The 18,785-nt window shown below is 42.1% G+C and overlaps 2 protein-coding genes across 3 annotated transcripts in view; one reads left to right on the forward strand and one right to left on the reverse strand.

Annotated features, from left to right (window-relative positions):
* Positions 1-18,437, reverse strand: part of tmem117 (transmembrane protein 117) — a 37,335-nt gene extending 18,898 nt beyond the window's left edge. For both annotated transcript variants that reach the window (XM_044036255.1, XM_044036256.1), the window contains exons 1-3: positions 17,999-18,437; positions 15,225-15,531; positions 1,431-1,563 (exon numbers count right to left, since the gene is read on the reverse strand). In XM_044036255.1, coding sequence (XP_043892190.1) covers positions 1,431-1,563; positions 15,225-15,504 — 413 coding nt within the window. In that variant the 5' untranslated portion in view covers positions 15,505-15,531; positions 17,999-18,437. The remainder of the gene's footprint in view (positions 1-1,430; positions 1,564-15,224; positions 15,532-17,998) is intronic.
* Positions 6,110-9,137, forward strand: LOC122775977 (P2Y purinoceptor 1-like). The gene is made up of 2 exons (XM_044036257.1): positions 6,110-6,728; positions 7,809-9,137. The coding sequence occupies exons 1-2, from the start codon at positions 6,692-6,694 to the stop codon at positions 8,804-8,806; spliced, it is 1,035 nt and encodes a 344-aa protein (XP_043892192.1). The 5' UTR covers positions 6,110-6,691; the 3' UTR covers positions 8,807-9,137.
* Positions 18,438-18,785: the final 348 nt, after the last annotated feature.

Here is an 18,785-nt window from a genome sequence, read left to right on the forward strand (position 1 = left end):
ACTTGAACAGAGATGTGAACACTAATGGGTTTTGGCAAGACCCAGGTCCTTGATGGACACGCCACTGGTGCAGTGAGAAAACAAGCAGGAAGGGGGGTGGGGGGTGTGCAGGAAAAAGCCTGGGTGTCTTAGTAAGGTTGGGTTCACTCACTTTACAATAGCACCATCTGTCTATGTGAACAGAGCTGTGCAGCCCTGAATAACTGATGGCAGTGCACAGCATCCAACACAATTAATCATGGATGAGCTTTAGCGTTGTGCAGACAAGTATAACATTTTAATAAGCTGCAATGGTTGGTATCCTTTACATGTGGACAGCTGATGCAGCTGATGTGAGAAACTGTGTCTCGCTCGTGGCAGATGGACATAAACGACACGCTGTGTTTGTTGAAACGTCTGAGCGACTCATTACTTTTTTTTCCTTATGTGGACGTCCAGTGAAAAACACTCGACAGAAGTGCACCGGATGACTGGACCGAGATGGTTTTCTCCACATTTCAGGGCATAAATAGGGGCAGGAAAAAAAAGAAAAGGGAATTCTCTTTTGTGACAGATGCACAATGGAACTTTTCCCTGAGCAAGCAATATTCATCATCTCAGCGGACCTGCTCCTCTGTTCAGCTGTTTCCTTCTTTTTTTCTCGGCCAACTAGAGAGCGAACAGACAAGATGGATGCCAGTGTTGCTGCGCTGGCCACAGTGACAGATGGGCTGATTATACAAACCCATTCCTCTGGTCATATTAAACCACAACACCTTGCCTGCTACCTAATAGTCTTCATCTGCCTTCACCTTATGGATAGTGGATGCTGCTTGCTAATGTGGGAAAGTATAGACAGATGCCATTAAACATCCCTTGTGACAGCTGGTGCCTGAACAGACACCTCATATTGTTTTTTTGTTTTTTTTTACACAAAGGTAAATCACCTTGTAGTGACCTCATGTCTGTCATGACTGGCTTCAAGGACGTGTTTTCCTTCCTCCAGACGGACACATTGCAAATGCATAAATGGATTTCTGTCACCCATCTGATGTGTGTGGGTGTCAAGCTCTGCTGTGCACTGTGGTTTCTCAACAGGTCAGGAAGTGAAACAGAAGCGAAAAACCAAAAGCACCAACAGAGAGAGAGAGAGATATGGAAAGAGCATTTTTGGTTTTCAGCCAGAGAGGTGTCAAAAATAAAAGTAAAGATCATGAGCGACTAAGTGTGGGTGCTGAAGGTGATCTTTCACGATTAACCACCCTCTCATTGCTGGCTCCTGTCTGTGATTTAAAGTCGGGGCTGATTAATCAGGCTGGTGTTGGGTCTCTGTTCAGGCGAGACGTTTAGATCAATCACGTCCGCCAAAGCGTACAGTAACTTACAAATGGGAAGCAGAGAATGGGGGGGAAACGAGGAAGAGAGACACAGAGGGAGATTATGCAGCTTACCCCATGCTCCCGGCCATCAGCAGAAAAAGGTTGTAGATGTGTGAGAACATGAAGAGGAAGATGATGGTGCTGAAGAACATGGTCATCCAGGAGCCATGATCCTCGCGGAACATTTTCAGGCGCAGGTATCGACCTAGGGGGAACATGACAAGGACACCGCTCTCAGTCGTGGTTCAAGCCACACGTCAAACCTGCTAACATGTACGCTCACGAAAATGAAGATGAAAGTAAATAAATGAGTCACATAGATCAATATTGTCCAATACAAAGACACGTGCCCTTTGTGTAGTGACATGAAGATGAAAGACCACTTTAAGGCGTCACTTCCACGACCCACAAGTTATTGTGTTTTCCTGACCAATTCCACCAATCTCTGCGTCACTGTCAATCCCAGCAGAACATGTTACACGGACGCACGCCATTCTCATGCATGCGGCGGGCAACGCTGTCAGCAAACTGACGCCCGCCTCTGTTTCAGGATGCCAGTTCAGCACGATTAGAGAAATAACTCAAACCCTTGTGACCCGTGGTGTTGTTTCATGTTTTGTTTTATACACTTCTGGCTTGGAATCAAATTACGGAGAAATATCTCTCTGGCAGAGCATGAGATTGATTCAGATACGCAGCCTTCTGCACGGAATACATAATCACACCGCCATGTCCTCTGGTGGTGGCCCTCTGCAGGACTCATGAAGTTATTATACCACTGATGGTTTTGAATTTAAATGGCTACAGTTTGTGCCTCCCTTTCAAATTGGATGACAGATTTTTTGTTAATATATCAGGTGTGCATGATATATTAACAGCTACATGTAACAAAGGGGATGGGTCCAATAAGATTTTACAAAAAAATCTAATAAAAAGGATTTATAATTTTAGCATTGGAATTCTATAAAGGTGGACTAACGATACATTTATCCATTGTCGTGTAATGACAAGAAAAAAATGAAATGTGAAAAGAACAGGAGTAATGAGAGTAGCAACTTAACCTTTATCCTTTGACAGTGAACCATTAATAATACAGAAAGAAGTAACCTCTCAATCAACATGGCCAGTTAAAATAAATCCTTGTTATAAGTAATGATTAAAATATCATTTTGAAGCTACAACTGGTGCCCCACGATGTATCTGTGGGGGAAAATGTTGTCAAACCAACAGCCAGCGTGGACTGTAAAATAACTGTCACAGCTTACACAGACAGTCGTGATCAGAGGCAAGCATGGCTACCCCCACTGGTCACATGATGACCCTCAACCTGAAGGTCAAAGCAGTCTGTCAGGAGTCTCCCGTTGAAACCCTTCCTGAACAGGGAGGGAAAAAAAGGTTCATTTCTAAGGCTGTGTCCAAAATCAGCCTCGTCATTTTCACGTTCGCTCCATTGTTTTAAATGTTCATATATATGTGACATATTCAATATCACATTGAATGACTAATTGCAGAACAGTACTTTTTATGTCCCATTGTTCTCAAGGGGATTATTGGGGGCTTGCATTCACGAACGGGCAAGCAAAAATACATCAATATGTATTTTAAAATAATATAATAAGGAAATAATATTAGGTACATTGGACACTGTAAAAGGTGTGATTGTGAGAGTGGGTGGTTGTTTGTCTATGTACAGTATGTGTCCCTGTGATGTCAGCTGAGTTTGGCACAGCACCCCCCGCAACCTTCATGTGGAGGATAAAGCAGTAGAAGGTGGATGGATGGATAAGGAAATAATACATGTATCAAAATAAACAACAAAACACAACAGCAACACCATGTATCAAAATAAAATACTATATTTTTTTTGCATTTTGAAAAGACTAAAAATACTTCCCCCACCCTGAGGCAGATTATTCTTTTCCTGCCTCTGCCTTTTTTGTCTATCCCCTCGTCATTTGTAACAAGGCTGACAAGAGGACAATGTCTGAGAACTACAGACATATTCCATTATCAGCAAACAGATTAAACATGTTGACCCTCCCTGTTAGAGACATCCCAATATAACTATTGCCCAGATAAAGATAAAGTTAAATTAAGTAACTGGTGCAGTGAAACTCATAATTAAAGTATCTTTATCTACGTTTGTGATGTTCAATAACAGATGGCCCGCGATCAACCACAGCTACTACTTGATGATAATCAATCGAAATGGACGATCTAATGTAAATACATTAAATACAATAACTTAAGCTACGTAGAAGCCAATAATTATGACACGATCAATACATTCTCTTTTGAAATGTGCGAAAAACGCTTAGGAAAGGAAGGAAATGACCATGACAAGTTGCACACGCCATCACTTGCTGAAGGACTGAGAACACACACAAATTCAACAAAGTCTTGAAAATCCAACGACTAAATGCAGACAAATTGTCAGTCAGTGTTCTTATGATGTCATCACGTTGTTTCAAAGAAAGGATTTTACAGTGCTTTAAAAATACACTGAAGAATGCATACAACAAAGAGTGAGACTCCATGATGAGGTCCAACTTTTGACTGCTCTAAGGTTGTTCAATAGACTTTTAATTAAGAGCAAGCTTGACTATACACCCTTATTTCCCTCATTTGAACGTCTTTACATTTTGCTCACACACACATTTCAAAGCTCTCCTGCTTTGTCTCTGCAAGACCGCTGTGATCCTGTGCTAAAAGCAGCCATCTTCCCAAGAAAACTCTGCTTCTTCTCTCCAGCTCGGTCAGTGCCCCCTTGAGTTACAACACCTCAGAGACCTGTATGCGCACACGCACGCACGCACGCATGCACACGGTCAGAGAGGTTGCAAAGCACAATGCTCCATTTATTTTTCTATTATAGGCTGGTTGTTACATGCTGTTCACTCTCAGCTTACTCACTTTTAGGTCTTTCCACAGCACACATTAAAACAAAGATGTTGAGATGTCTACAGAGATAAGGATCTCAAATGTCACAAAAGCACATTTTTATAGCAAGTTTCGGGGTGGCTGTACACACTGGACCTTTGACATTGTTTTTTTACTCCTCGTAAAACTTGAATTGTACCTTATACTCCACCTCAATATTTGGGAAGGAGAGAAAAAAGCAGTGTGGCCTAGTGTGAAGCCACACCATACGTCTTGCTCTGTGGTATTTTAGGGCTCATCACAGATGCATAATTGAATTGACTTGCATGGGTGAACTTAATTGGCTCCAGTGCCAATGAGCCCTGGATCAAATGTGGGTGCACAGTGTGTATCGGCAGATCTGACTTTTAAAGCAGCACGCTGCATCAGAGAGTGCAGCCAGTCTCTCTCAGCCTGTATGGGCAAGATTTAACTAGTGGGTGATTCAAGGCTATTCAGCCAAGCTGTTTGACTCACTGCACCTCCCGACAGTAAAGGACCACGATAAAGAGTGATTCATGACTACTGCCAGCTGTGAGGTTGCTCAAACTCAGCCCAGCGGGAGACGACAACAATAACAACAACAACAGCAGCAGCAGCAGCAGCAGCGGCCACACACACAGGCACAAGAAACACAACGAGGAAGAGAGGGAGACACTTTCTGTATCTCTCTCTCTCTCTCCCACTCTCAGTCACCCAAACACACAGCAAAACTAGTGCAATTACATTTTAAATAGACATGTAAAGTAAAATCTCTCTAATACTCATAATGTCCAGTGTGGGATGAGATTTCTTTTTTTCCAAAAATGATTAACCAAACATATGGCTATGTCTCCATCTAGTGGTGATGCATGGGCACACGTCTGAGTGCTGACTGGCAAGTATAACAACATAAAACCATGACTTTTTTGCAAACGCCATAAAGTACCTCCAAAATACACACACTGCACAATCAATATTTAACCCTACTTAGCGAAATATTCCAAATCAAACTGTTTTAACCATATTTCTAACATGATTGTGTATTATTCTGCCCTTTATGAGCATTGTCATTTCCTGTACATGGCACGCCATCACTACTATAGTTTAAACCAGGCCCCATAATGGTCAGATAAGAAATCCAACCTAAGTGAACTGGCCTAAATTGAAAACGTAACATTTAGTGACTTTTAAGTTTTGATTTAAAGGTCTCCAGAGAGACAGATTGTCTTATGTCAGCAGGGAGATGTTTTCACAGAAAGGGGGCACGACAGGAAAAGGCCCACAGGAACACAGGAATGTTTGAGGTCATATAAGTAGGTGGGGGCGAACCCATTTACAATCCTATGAGTCAACAGAAGCACCTTAAAATCTGATCTCAAATGAACAAGGAGCCAATGAAGAAAAGACAGGTGTGATATGTTCAAATTTCAGATAATAGAAGATTACAATAATCAAGTATTGACGTAACAAATGCTTGAAGTAGGGTTTCCTCATCCTCCATTGACAGCATAGCCCTAATTTATTTTAAATAATACGAAGATGATAAAAAAAACGATCTTGGTGGTTCGGGATCAAAGGTAACACTGAGTCCTGGTTCTTGCCGATAAACTTGGAGAAGTCACTCAATTGTCAACCGTGATAGTTATCTCATCACACCAGTGATTCTGATGAGCTGGGCCAACAATGAACGTTAATTCCATAAATTGATACGACAAAACATGATAGAGCCGAAAGGTAAAACGTACAAAGAGAAGAGTAAAAGTCTAAGGACAGACCCCTGATGCACTCCATCATTTACTTTAGTGTACATTGATGTGATGTTATTATAAAAACAAACAAACATATGGCTTTCTACCAGACAGCCATCAATTGCCCTGATCTCGAAAGATTGGCATTGGCCACAGAAAAACAAATATCACCACGTCTACCTCTAGTTTGCATAGCACGATAAAACAGGGTGATGAAGAACAGGATCTCAGTTTATGGAATCCAAGTTTTTCAGATTCCCAACCTGTCCTGAATGCAGACAATGTAAGTATTGGAAACATGCTGACTTTGTGGTTATTCGGCCAAGTCCTATCTGATAATGTGACCGTTTGCAATAATTCTGGGAAGTGCTCAGGTTATAAAGTCGCCAGATTTATAGCAATAATCCACTTACAGTGTGCTCAGGAAGGAAGCCTTGGAGCAGGAAAACAAACATGACAGTAAAGACTAGCAGACCATCAGTAAAACAGGTGCATGAGAACAAGCAGATATGCATGTCAGAGGTTTTGTTTAATCCCCTGATTACTGTGTTATAGACACACACACACACACACACGTGCACACATGGCAGAAGGCAGGGCACCGACAGCTCCTGACACATGAGAAACACACAGCTGGTGGAAGAGTGAATGCGAGCGGAGATGTGATCGCCGCCTTCATTCATCATGATACCACTGTTCAACAATTCACCAGCTAAAGAAGGTACGTACAGGGAAACTGTTCTAGAATCTATATAAACTTTCGAATATATCATGGCACAATGATGACTTCACTTGGATTTACTTGTTTTCATTTAAAAAGGGCAGTATATCCATTACTGTGCACGGTATATTATTTTACTCGTTCTTAACATTAACAGGCAGATATGATCAGTTCATACATTCATGTTGTTCATCTCTGCTCAGCTGAACAACATGAATGTATTCTCTGTGATTAAATGCAAACGGGGGTTGACATGGTAGAGGCAATAGATCAACAGTCCCCCAGGTTTCATTGTTCTCCTCAGACAGTGAAGCTTTCACTTCCTGGACACACTGGTGACGCTGAGAGACTATAGAGACAGTTACTGTAAATACAGTGGGGCCCTAAGAGATTGCGGCCGAACACATCTTACTTTAAGTACTATTTGAGAGCAGTGATTACCATCAGAGTCAATAAAAACACAGACTACAGGCTAATGTTGAAGTGTTTCATATAGACTGGCTTCCAGAAATTGATTGATACATCTGTCCTATATAATGTACAATATTTTGTGTTCCATTCTCTATGCAGAATTGTTTTTTTTTACCTAATAGATCAGGTTTAACATGAATAACAATCAAGTGTGTCATAAAAGCAATGCTCTTTTGACTATATAGCTATAACTCAACAGGAAAAGTATCCGTGGGTGCATTTGGTATAGTTTTCTGTGGCAATGATGACTTTTCACAAAAGTAACCTTGTAAAACATCCACATAATTCATTCCTAATCTGAGCGTTTCGTATCCACTCTCTGACTTTATGGGCGTTTGATTTTCTCAGTTACGGTTGATTTATAATAGATGGTACTAATGAGCCGGTGAAGATAGTAGATCTGAGGGACATTTTCTCAGTTAGACCAACTGGAGAAAAGCAGAGACCGTAGCGGTTAAGCTTTTTTTTTTACAGAGACCACAACACTGTTTGGTTTGTTCATTTCAGCCAGAACGTCAGTGTGATTTAGTGCAGAATGATATTTGCGGTGCCCTGATGGAAACAACAATATTTCACCGGTAAAACTATTTGTTATTCTTCATTTCCCAGAGGTGCTCCTCGGGTTCCTGAACCAGTCGACCGGATACTGCAGCCGCTTTGAGAATGGCCAGTGGTACTGCAATATTCTGCTGGTACTCTTCACTTTTGCTCTCCCTGTGGGGATTGTGGGCAATGTGGCAGCTCTAATCAACTTCACATGCTTCAGGAAAACCTTGAGCACCAGTGACATTTTCCTGTTGAACGTGGTGCTGTGCGACTCGGCCTGGATTCTCACCCTCCCCTTCACCCTGTACTTCACCTTCCAGAGGACGCACCTCAAAGACATTCAGATCTTCTGCCAGTTCAAGAAGATCTCCTTCAACATCAACATTTACAGCAGCATCCTCTTCCTCACTCTGATCAGTTTCGATCGCTACATTGGGACCGTGCATCCCATCAGCTCTCTCCGGTGGTGGGATTCAGGCAAAGCCAAGCTGTGCTCCGTGTGCACATGGATCGCGCTTGCGTTGACCTCCATCCCCGACTTATTTGTCACCTTCGCAATTCGGCGGCCGGAAAATGTGACCGTGTGCATGGATCACATTCATGGTCCCTTTATTTATGTCAAGGTCATCACCATAATCAGAACTATCTTAGGCTTCCTGTTACCATTAAGCATCATGCTGGTTTTTTATATCATGACAGTTGGTGTTTTAAGGCATCGCCCAAGAGGAAAGCACAGAGCAGCCCAGCGGGCACGGGGGAAGCCTCTGCGCCTCATCACTGCAGCCATACTCATCTTTGTGGTCTCTTTCATTCCCTACCACATCATGGTCGTCATTCTGGTGCTCATGAGGAGCAACAACCAGGTCACACCATCCAACACCGGCATCCTCTATGCGTCCTATGAATTCTTTGAGGCTATGTGTACTGTGAGCAGCTGCCTGGACCCGCTACTGTACATTGCAGCTAGTGAACAATTCCAGAAGAAGATACTGGCCTTGAAAAGAGATGGATACAAGAGATTATGCTGCAGAGCCAGCAGGAGGGTCGGGGTAATCGGCTAATTGTTACACATGTGCCACTCGCAGGGAACAACTGTACAATTATCTTGGCCTAAACTAAGTCATTGCACTTTGGGGACCTGGACGGAAATGTTTTACATCACAAAAATATTTTTATTGCAATGAATCTGACTCATTTTGCTGCAATTTCAACTGCAACCCCTGACCTTCCAGTGCGAAGATTAACTGCTGATATGATACCAATATTAACAGAAATATGTAGGGAAGCTAATGATGATATAACAACAATTAGAAAATGTCAATTAATATTTCCCCCTAGCCCAATTCTACCGCTTTATCCTCCACCAGAGGGTCTCGGGGGGTGCTGTGCCAATCTCAGCTACATCGGGCGATAGGCGGGGTACTCCCAAGACAGTTCGCCAGTCCATCGCAGGGCCACACACAGATAGAGACAAACAACCATTCACTCTCACACTCACTCCTATGGTCAATTTTGAGTGTCCAATTTACCTATTCCCCACATTGCATGTTTTTGGACTGTGGGAGGAAGCTGGAGAACCCGGAGAGAACCCACGCACACACAGGGAGAACATGCAAACTCCATGCAGAAAGGCCCTTGTTCCAACCCGGGTCTTCTCGCTGCAAGGCGAGAGTGCTAACCACTACATCACCGTGTGGCCCAATGTAACAACTTGATTCATGAAATTATGCGGACTTTTCTTTTTGAGTCATGGAATATACTGTAATGGCCTAACAATGCAACACATGTTTGTGTACAACGTGTTCCGTGTAGGTCTGACTTTTGCACTGTATATCATCAGAGAAAAGCACTGGTGAATTAGTACAGAATCCCTTGTGCTAACTGCAAGGTAGTTGTGTTTTCATCTATTTTAGGTTTCAGGACACAGCTCTACTGTATCCTGTTTTGACTTCCAGCGTCAGAACCAACCCTCTGCCCTCCTCAGGGAGCCAAACGAACATTCTGCCCACCAAACAAACTGAGTGCAGACACAATCTGAGCTATAGCACTGCCTGGATTTAACCATGTACACACAGCAGCGTCGCCATTCATCACACATTTGCTCAGGCATAGCATCACCGCGGGCTGGGGAAAAGCCACGACTACAGCCACTAGTCTCCCTAGAGCTTTGCTTCTTTTTAACTAAGTATGTGGATAATAAATCACAGGTGGGAAGTGACAACATATCTCTCTCCTCGGGGAGACTGCAGGAAGTAGAGCCAATGACAGTAGGCTACTGTACTACTCTACCTCTTCCTGTCAGCAGCATCTCACATCACTTCATTTTGTTATTTATAGCTTCACTTCAGACTAAAGGAGTCATACATTTCAGAAAAAAACGCAATATCCTTCTGGTTGTTTTCCTTTTTTTTTTATTAGCCCAAGTCATTATTGTCCTGGGTGATTGTCTCCCTGTCTGCTGTGCAAACACTTCCGCGTGTTCTCCTCCTCCTTAGGAACACGTGCAGTAAAGCACGGCCTTTGTAACCAATAGGTTTTGAAATGGTTGAAACATGAGGATATTTTGGAAAATGTCAATGTTCTCTTCTTCAATTATTTATAATTATTGTGTGCTTTTAGTAAGACAAATCTACTTGTCTTATTGTGGCCAGTAGAGGGCAGAAAAAAACCTGATGTAAATACACCACCACAGCTCAACCTTTCAGGTTTGCTGTCAGGAAACCTGAAAGGTTGCACCCGGTTGTACCCGCTGTACATTAAACATAAACATGAACATACATAAACATAACATCACAGACATTCAACAAGATAAAACAAGGACAACAAAGAACAATAATTTAAAAAGAGTGGTATAAAAAATGAATAAATAAGGTTTCCAGAGGTCCGGTCTATTTTAAATATATATACTGTATATTTAAGTTTATATTACATTATTTACAGAGACGACACGGTGAGAAATATAAAGTTCAAAATAGTGAATAAATAAGGTGTACTTTGAAGTGACAATAAACTGATCCTCAGTTTCATCAAATAGTAGGTAAATCATCAGTTTTATAGCTGCCAAATAATGCAATATGCTCAGAATCTAGTTGCTAACGCTGCCGTTTGTCGCTGAGCAGGTTGTGCATTTTAGGCTGGAGGACATGAAGGACTGTGTGAGAGACAACAGCGGCTTACACACGTGCACTGCACTGCAACTCTGTGCTATAACTCACTGATAACCCAGAGGAGGTGTTCTGTATGTGTGCATGCAAATCCAGCTCCAACCAAACCCAACTCCATGTGATGTCCAATTCAGGCAAATGTGCAAAAGGGCTGCAACACTAGGCTTAATGTACATACCATGAAATGATGGGTGTTGTAATGATTGTGGTGCAACAGTTTCCCAATACAGCCTTAGTTTCACACAGTGACAATAGCTTCCCACTGCTGACAAGGTTGGTGCAGAGAGTAGTGACACTGCTTTAAAACCAAAACAATGAATTCAAAAGAATGAATGATTAGATAAGAAAATATTTTTTCACTTTCCATTGCTATTACAGCAACCAACTATGAATTTGTATTTATTTCTCCCAGTGTTCAATTCCAAAAAAAAAAAATGCATCTTTTTCAAACATACATGCATATTTCCAAACTTTGATCAGGTTTAAACTTTGATGAACAGAAACCATCCACTAACATGTCATGACAAGAACAATATACGACCTCACCTAAATGCACACTGCACGAAAATGCACCACAGACACCAACTTCCAAGACACTGCAGCTTCAAACTAGGAAGATAAAGGTGCTATAAATTCAAACAGTGAGGGCACAGCATGCATTATTCACTGAGGAAGGGGCCAACCTGAGGCCAGCAAAGAGAGGATGGCCTGAACTGTGGAGCTTTGTTGAAGGCTGAGCAGTTATGAAACTGATGATGAGCAGTGTTGACGGCTGAGACCAGGTGTGTTTACTGAGTTTTTTTTAAAATTGATTCAGGCCTTTACCTATGTTGACAGCTTAATCAAAGTCTAACTACCAAAACATGCCTTAATCAAAACACAATTCACGTCTTATCCTAACTTTGATCAGAGCCTCAGGAAATTAGATTTCCCCTCATAAGAACCAGGCTTTGGTCTCCATGAGGACCACTGGTCCTGATAAGGTCATTGTTTATTTCGGAAAAGGAGTATACACACACGTACACACTCATAGCACACAGAGAGCGCCTATCCAGCCACCCACTCATCCACTCCCACACTCACTGACCCACTGTCACACACACAGTGCAGCACAAAAGCCATGTCAGCCTTTGTGTGGCACAGTAACAACATATGACAGAACCCAGATGGCATCCTGCAGGCTACCATCATCAATGTCAGGGAAAGGGGACAAGAGGCACTGGAACAACAGGGCAACCTATGACGTGTGTGACACACAAACGAGTGTCCAGTGGGGTTATAAGTTCTATGAGAAGCATTTCTGTCACCTTTTCTTGTGCTGTTCACACTATTCTGAAGCTACAAAGGACTTTGGAAACGCTTCACGTTTGATTGAATGTTAATGTTGCAAAGCAGGATCTAATAGGTTAAGACGATGCTCCGCATGACGCAAATCTATTACTCTTCACTTTACCTTTTAGAATCCGCAAATCCTTGGAGACAGAGGTGAACAGATTATGCTAATATAGGGACCGAGACAGCATGAGAGCAAAATGAGAGGCCGTTTCCCTGCTTCCATTATGGAGATGGACAGTAAAATAGTGCTTTACTGCAGAGATGGTCCCATGGTAGGAATGAATTAGTGCACAAAGAATTGCTGATTGTGTTAAGAGGCATTCATTATAAATATTACAACAGACAGACACATGCGCACGCACACACACACATAATGTTTACCTCACAAAAACATTATAAAAAGTAAAAAATACACACAAAGACTTTGATGCAGTGTTGGTTTTTAAAGGAGCTCAACATTTTTGCTTTGTTGCTTTAAGAGTCACATGAAAGGATCAATACCACTCAAATACAGCTGTATGCAAAGATAAGCCTCTTTGTCTTTCCCTCTAAACTCACTGATTATGTTATCATCCTGTTTGTTTTTGTTCATATAACTGCACAAGTTGTGCATCTTTTATTTCTATTTATTTGTTATTATATATAAATGAATAATTCACAAGTGTTGGTATAGGCGGAACCTGTATCTGGTCCAAGTGCTAAGCTAAGATTAAGGCTGCTTGCTTAAGTTTCATCACGGACAGATATATTGATCTTCTTGTTAACTCTTAGCATTTGCCAAAAGGTTACAGCATATAGGTAACAACATATTTGAATACCTTTGTGACAAGCGGAGGCGCATAGCACCAGGAAACGTGTAAAAGTGTATTTGTAATGTGAAACCAATGGCTGTGATTGTTAAGTGCTTTCTCAGGTAGTCAGGTCTGATCTTTACACCCATGTTCCTACAGCCTGCCTGCAGAGAGGTGAACCTACATGGCTTAGTAAAGACATGATGTACAGTAGGTGGGACATAGCATACCTCTGTGGGCCTCTGTGACAGATCAAAGATGGATGATACTGTACATGTTAAGAGTGGGGCTGCCTCTATACTACCATCTATGCCTTGCCTGGGTTGTGCTGACATAACTGTTCAACAGAAATGTTGTGCTTGACAAAACTCTCAACAACATCAGCCTCCCTCCCTTTCCCTCTCTGTTGTAGGGTTTTCATCGTCTATCAGTTCTTACAAGCTCTACTCTCACAGATGAGACGAGCACATGTACACACACACACACACACACACTGATTAGTTGTACCTGCCTGCAGGATTAACTGCACTTCTTCTGTCCTCTTATCCCCTCAAGGCAATGTAAGTGTATCGACCCTGATACACTAACACTATATGGACTAAAGTATTCGGACACTTGACCGTTACACCAACAGTAATGACATAATCAAATACATACACAGTACTCGTTTGCGACCTCATTCTTGGATATATCATAGGACCCTGTATGAGTGCAGTATCAAGACCGCATCTGTGATCCATTCCTGACCCTTAGGGAAGTAAAAATATGTCCCAGATACTAAGTAAGGAAACAGGAATTCAATTAAGTGATTGCAACTTGAGTATGTAGAGCAGCTGGTATTATCGGATTTGTCAACTGTCCACTACAGGACAACACAGTCCTCAAAGCCGTTTTCAAGTTCCCCTATAAGTGAGGATGTCATCATGCTCTCTTAGCTTTCTATTTATACTCAGAGAAGATGATCACTCATAGACTGCCCTCCAATTATAGTCAATCGTGCTTCAGCCAAAGATGAAGCCAGGTGCTGGGCCTAAATGAGTTGTGAAGTGAGTAGGAAGTGATACGTAGGAAGGGCTGATGATAGTATTTGAGTCACAGCCGAGTGAGAGGGGGAGTGACACAATCGAGTCAAACTGGCAAGAGAGTGACAAGCAACACTGTGAAAGGTGAATGATGACATTAAGAATGAGAGCTGCAGCGAGTGTGTAAAAAAAGAAGATGAGACATACTGAGGAGATGTGCGAGGTGAAGGAAGTCAGCAACATGAGTGCTGATTAAAATATGCAGGAGGTAAAGGAACTTATGGCTCCAACAGTTGTCAACTTTTTCAGGTCAGGAACTGAAAATCACAGACACAGTTATATTCAACATGAATGAATTAATGATGAATTAACAGTGACCCTACATTTAATGTGTAGCAGACGCTGCTTTATGGCAGATGACCTGACATTGTGCATGTTCATTCATCTTGAAAATGTCTACAAACTATCTTTTCAAGCAAGTTGTAGAACCAGTGACATTTTACCAGCCGTACTCAACCTGTCCAAATAACATGGCTTTCAAGATAAGTTCACGCACCGGCAGAGTCACTGCATCATACAGTGTCTTTCATGCGGGACATCATTGGAAAACTATTTCTCTCTAGCCGGGACTCAAATGACATGATGCTACCAGTTTAGCAGTGATTCATCTATGTCTCTGAGGCAGATGGTTCTCAAAGCAAAGTTATCTGTAAACTTTGTTTAGCATGGTTCTAGACGTTCTTTTTCCACCTTACAGGGTCTAATGAACAGCTATCACTAACCAACACATTAGAGAAGTGAGATAGAAGCAGACGTTTGAAAATTGTGGTTCTAAGAACTTCATTTTTGCCATTTTATGGCAAGTTTATGGGTGTAGTGTGTTGACCAAGAAAATAATCATTAACTGGATCCCACTTCAACCAGAGTGTGAAAAAAAAAAACACTTAAGATTTGCAAATACTGTTTCACCCACATCTGATTAAGACTGAGAGCTGAGAGTGGAGAACAATCTCTCTGATAACATGACCATTCATAAAAAGTTCAGTTTTAAGTGTTAATGTTGCCTCACACTGACGAACAATCACAACTGAAGCAACTCAGGAGAAACCCTCTTCATTAGACTCATTACTCTGCACATTCCACGGCATTATTGTGTGCATGACTTACCAAAGAGCTGACGATGGAATATAAACTTCCCGGCTAACATGCCGGTGATGATGGCCAGGATCCAGCATATTACTTTCAGGATGTTCCATTTGAGGCCCGGATACTTGTTAAACAGCAGAGAGAAGCAGTTGCCCACCACAATCATATGGGCCTCCGTCTGACTGTGAGAGACGGGATCCTCGGCAAAGATGAGGAAGTTGAAGAAGGTGACGAGGTAGGCCACGATAAGACGCGACCACGGGTGCTGAAAGTAGTAACGAAAACGAGAATCTATTTCCATCCTGCTGAGCCCCCAGCTACACTACACCTGAAAGTCAGAGTCAGAGAGAGAGAGATAAGAAAATTACATTTTCAGTCCATAAATTAGGTCTTGACTCAAGCAACAGTATAATGAACAGATAAAACTCAATAAAACACAAAAACAGAATTAAATCACAGTGAACAGAGTGAGTGTGAGGATTGGGATAAGATGAGGAGGCCAGGTGAACCCTACTTAAAAGCAGTGGCCCGATATGAAACAACACTGATCACAGCAGTAAAGTTTTCAATGAGACTTTCTGAACTTATCGGCTATAATGAGCAACAATGAGTCTGCAATTTGTCCAGCTGCCGGTTATGATGTAAAGAAAATGCTTCTGTCCATCAGATTGCATCACACTCAATTCAGCAAGACCGAGATGAACATTACTGGGGGGGTTTAATACAAACTGAATTCTGATAGTTCTGCAGCAGTGCCAGTGACAAATGAACACGGACATTTCCAGACAATGAGATGAACATGACACAGAGAGCACCTAATCTGACTGGTTCGTCGTGCCAACACAGCTATGGAAAACCGGTTAAATTAGTAAATTAGCTGCTTTTTAAGCTTTAAAAAAATCCAAGAGAATAAACTGAAAAGTCTGTTATACCTGGATGAGTTACAATTCTTGGGGAATTCAGCCGCAAAGTGACACCTTAACCTCTCACTCCATCTTGCCAACAGAAAAACTGTGGCCTCATTATGTTGAAGATATTCTCAGGCTAACTTCCCTTCAGAAAAGTCCTCTGCAGTCCCAGTCCTCTGTATTTTTATGCCCAGCTTTTATCATTCATCTATTAACTCCACTCTGAACTCCCTCACTGTGGCTCAACTGTGACTTTGCTGGTCTGAACTTTCCAAACCAGCCTCCTGTTTTGACACAGTTTCCTAAAATATCCCAATCCACAGTGTAACTCTGGAATGGTTTCAGAAATAGAGCTGTAACTGTCCTGCACTCCTGTGGCTATTACATTTCACCGACATCATGTTTGTCTTGCCGTGAGCTGCCACCTTGGGGTGATGCTTACTTAGTACTTCCACTAACAAAAGGAGGATTCATTTAATCATATTAATCATACAGGAAATATGTAATACTTGATGAAGAATGATGAAGAAGAACTGATCCTGTAGACTTTAACCAAAAGGAAAATGTGCAGAATTTACTGTTAGACGTCTGCAGCTTCATTGTCGAGTGAAAGAAGATGGGCTTCTTGTTGTAGATTTAATTTAAGTAAGAGTATAAATTGTTTTCTTCATGACAGACATCATGATAAGACACAGCTTTGCTTTGTGAGATGCCATCATACTATCAACATGCTCAATATATGTATCACATGAGAAGTTACCATACAGGCGGATAATGTTGTTATTGTTTCAATGTTGTTTGGCTACTTAAAACCCATCGTCATACCGCAACACCCTCATACCACCAACTACTTGGCGGGCAGAGCACTGAGATGAGAATCGATTAGACAACAGCACTGAGAGACATTTATTTATGTCAAAAAACCCAGGTAGTAAGGGTATTTTTGCTTGGAGTAGAACAAAATGTATTTTAAGGTCTTAAAATGCTCATTGTTTTCAGTCAAAACGTGTTGTTGGAATAGAAATAATGCATTTCATTTGTTTTCGGTGCCTGTGGGTCCATGTAAGCCGTGAACCCAGAGCAGGAAGATATTACCTCAACAATGTTATTCCATATTGCATGCTTTCCTACTATAGTGCAAGCTTATTTCTTACCATGCTGAGCTACAGTATGAACCTGTTAGGTGTGATAAGACATACCTGTAGTCTGGCAAAGCTGACTGCCACTGAGAGATCTGGACTGTGTGTGAAGCAAAGACATAATTTCTACAGAAACGTGGACTCTCTCGTCTAAATAATGTATAAAAAGAGGAGGAGAGTCAAGAAGATGTGTGCCATAGAGCAGTGGTTCTCCACTCCTCACACATACCCTGGCATATACAGTAGCACAGTATATCTGATTTGCAAGTATCACCAGAGGACACTTGCGAACCATAGTTTGAGAACCATGGCCACAGCGTACCAGGCTGGGATTTTAAACAGGGCTGGAAATGCAATGAGGTGAACTTGCATGATTTGTGATGCCATTCATTATCACGGAGCATCATCTGTACTCTTCCTTTCATCCTTCAAAGTCACATCTGCATTGACAGACATAAACACTGTCTGTGTAAGGAAAAGCAAAACCCACTGACTGACCCCACGGTTCACTGAGCAACTTTATTTGAATGGACTGTCGCGGTGAACAGCATAAGTCTGTGACCACTCACATCCTCTCTGCCGTCACAACAGTGATGACGCCAGATGTCAGAGTCCCCGTAACACGGAGAAAACACTCTCCATTATACAACTTAAATATGGAGACAGTTCCCGTGGCCGCATCACTTACTTAACAACGCTCTATTATTTTTGTTGTGTTCATTTGCGGTGAATTAAATCATCGACGCACCTGCTCCTCCTGCTCCACGCCGTTATCCTCCTCAGACGACAGCCAGGACGAGAAGCCCCGCACGGTTCTCTTGCCACATCAGGCCGACAGCGGCGCTCTAATCATCCAAAACATGAGATGACACGGGGGAGAAGTGGAGGGGATTAGCCACGCGACCTGTTGTTGGTACACGACAGAGGGATCCCCACATCCTCTGCCATTGTCCTGGAGCTTCCATGCGCCGGGCGGACAGCTGCAGCTCAGCCGGGCGGTGCTGCTTCCTCAGCTGGTTCACGACAGGCGGGATGTGCAGTTTCTGGGGTGATGATGAGGATGATGGTGGTGGTGGTGGTGGGACCCTGTTGTGGTCGCAGAAGATGGAGGGACAGTTTCTGGGTCCATACAGTACACACACAGCATCAGTGAAAACACGTTTATTATTGACCACGAGCGCCAGGTAAATCATGTATATATGTACAACTTCCGCCCACGCCTTTCAAAATAAAATGTGATGACTGTCGCGAAAACCTGTTTCAGTAGGGAAGATGTGGCTCTGTGATGTGATGTATTTAAATGCGAATACATAATTGTTGCATATGTTTTTAATATTTTTGAACCTTTTTAAAGGAATGTAGTTACACTGTTTGTTGTGTTTGCAAGTAAATGCTGTTTGAATTATATCCTAGACCCTAACATTTGTGTATATATGACCCTCATGTGGAGGATTAAGTGTTAGACAATGGATGGATGGATGGAAGTTATTAAGATTATACAATGTATTTTTATTTATTTTTTAGAATAGATTGTT

The sequence above is a fragment of the Solea senegalensis genome, linkage group LG10 (assembly GCF_019176455.1).
Source record: "Solea senegalensis isolate Sse05_10M linkage group LG10, IFAPA_SoseM_1, whole genome shotgun sequence".
Classification (NCBI taxonomy): Eukaryota; Metazoa; Chordata; class Actinopteri; order Pleuronectiformes; family Soleidae; genus Solea; species Solea senegalensis.

What these genes read in the sequence shown, in the direction of transcription:
- LOC122775977 (XM_044036257.1), top strand. Translation starts at nt 6,692, where the DNA reads ATGATACCACTGTTCAACAATTCACCAGCTAAAGAAG. An exon ending in CAATTCACCAGCTAAAGAAG is followed by an intron (nt 6,729 to 7,808) that starts GTACGTACAGGG and finishes TTCATTTCCCAG; the next exon opens with AGGTGCTCCTCGGGTTCCTG.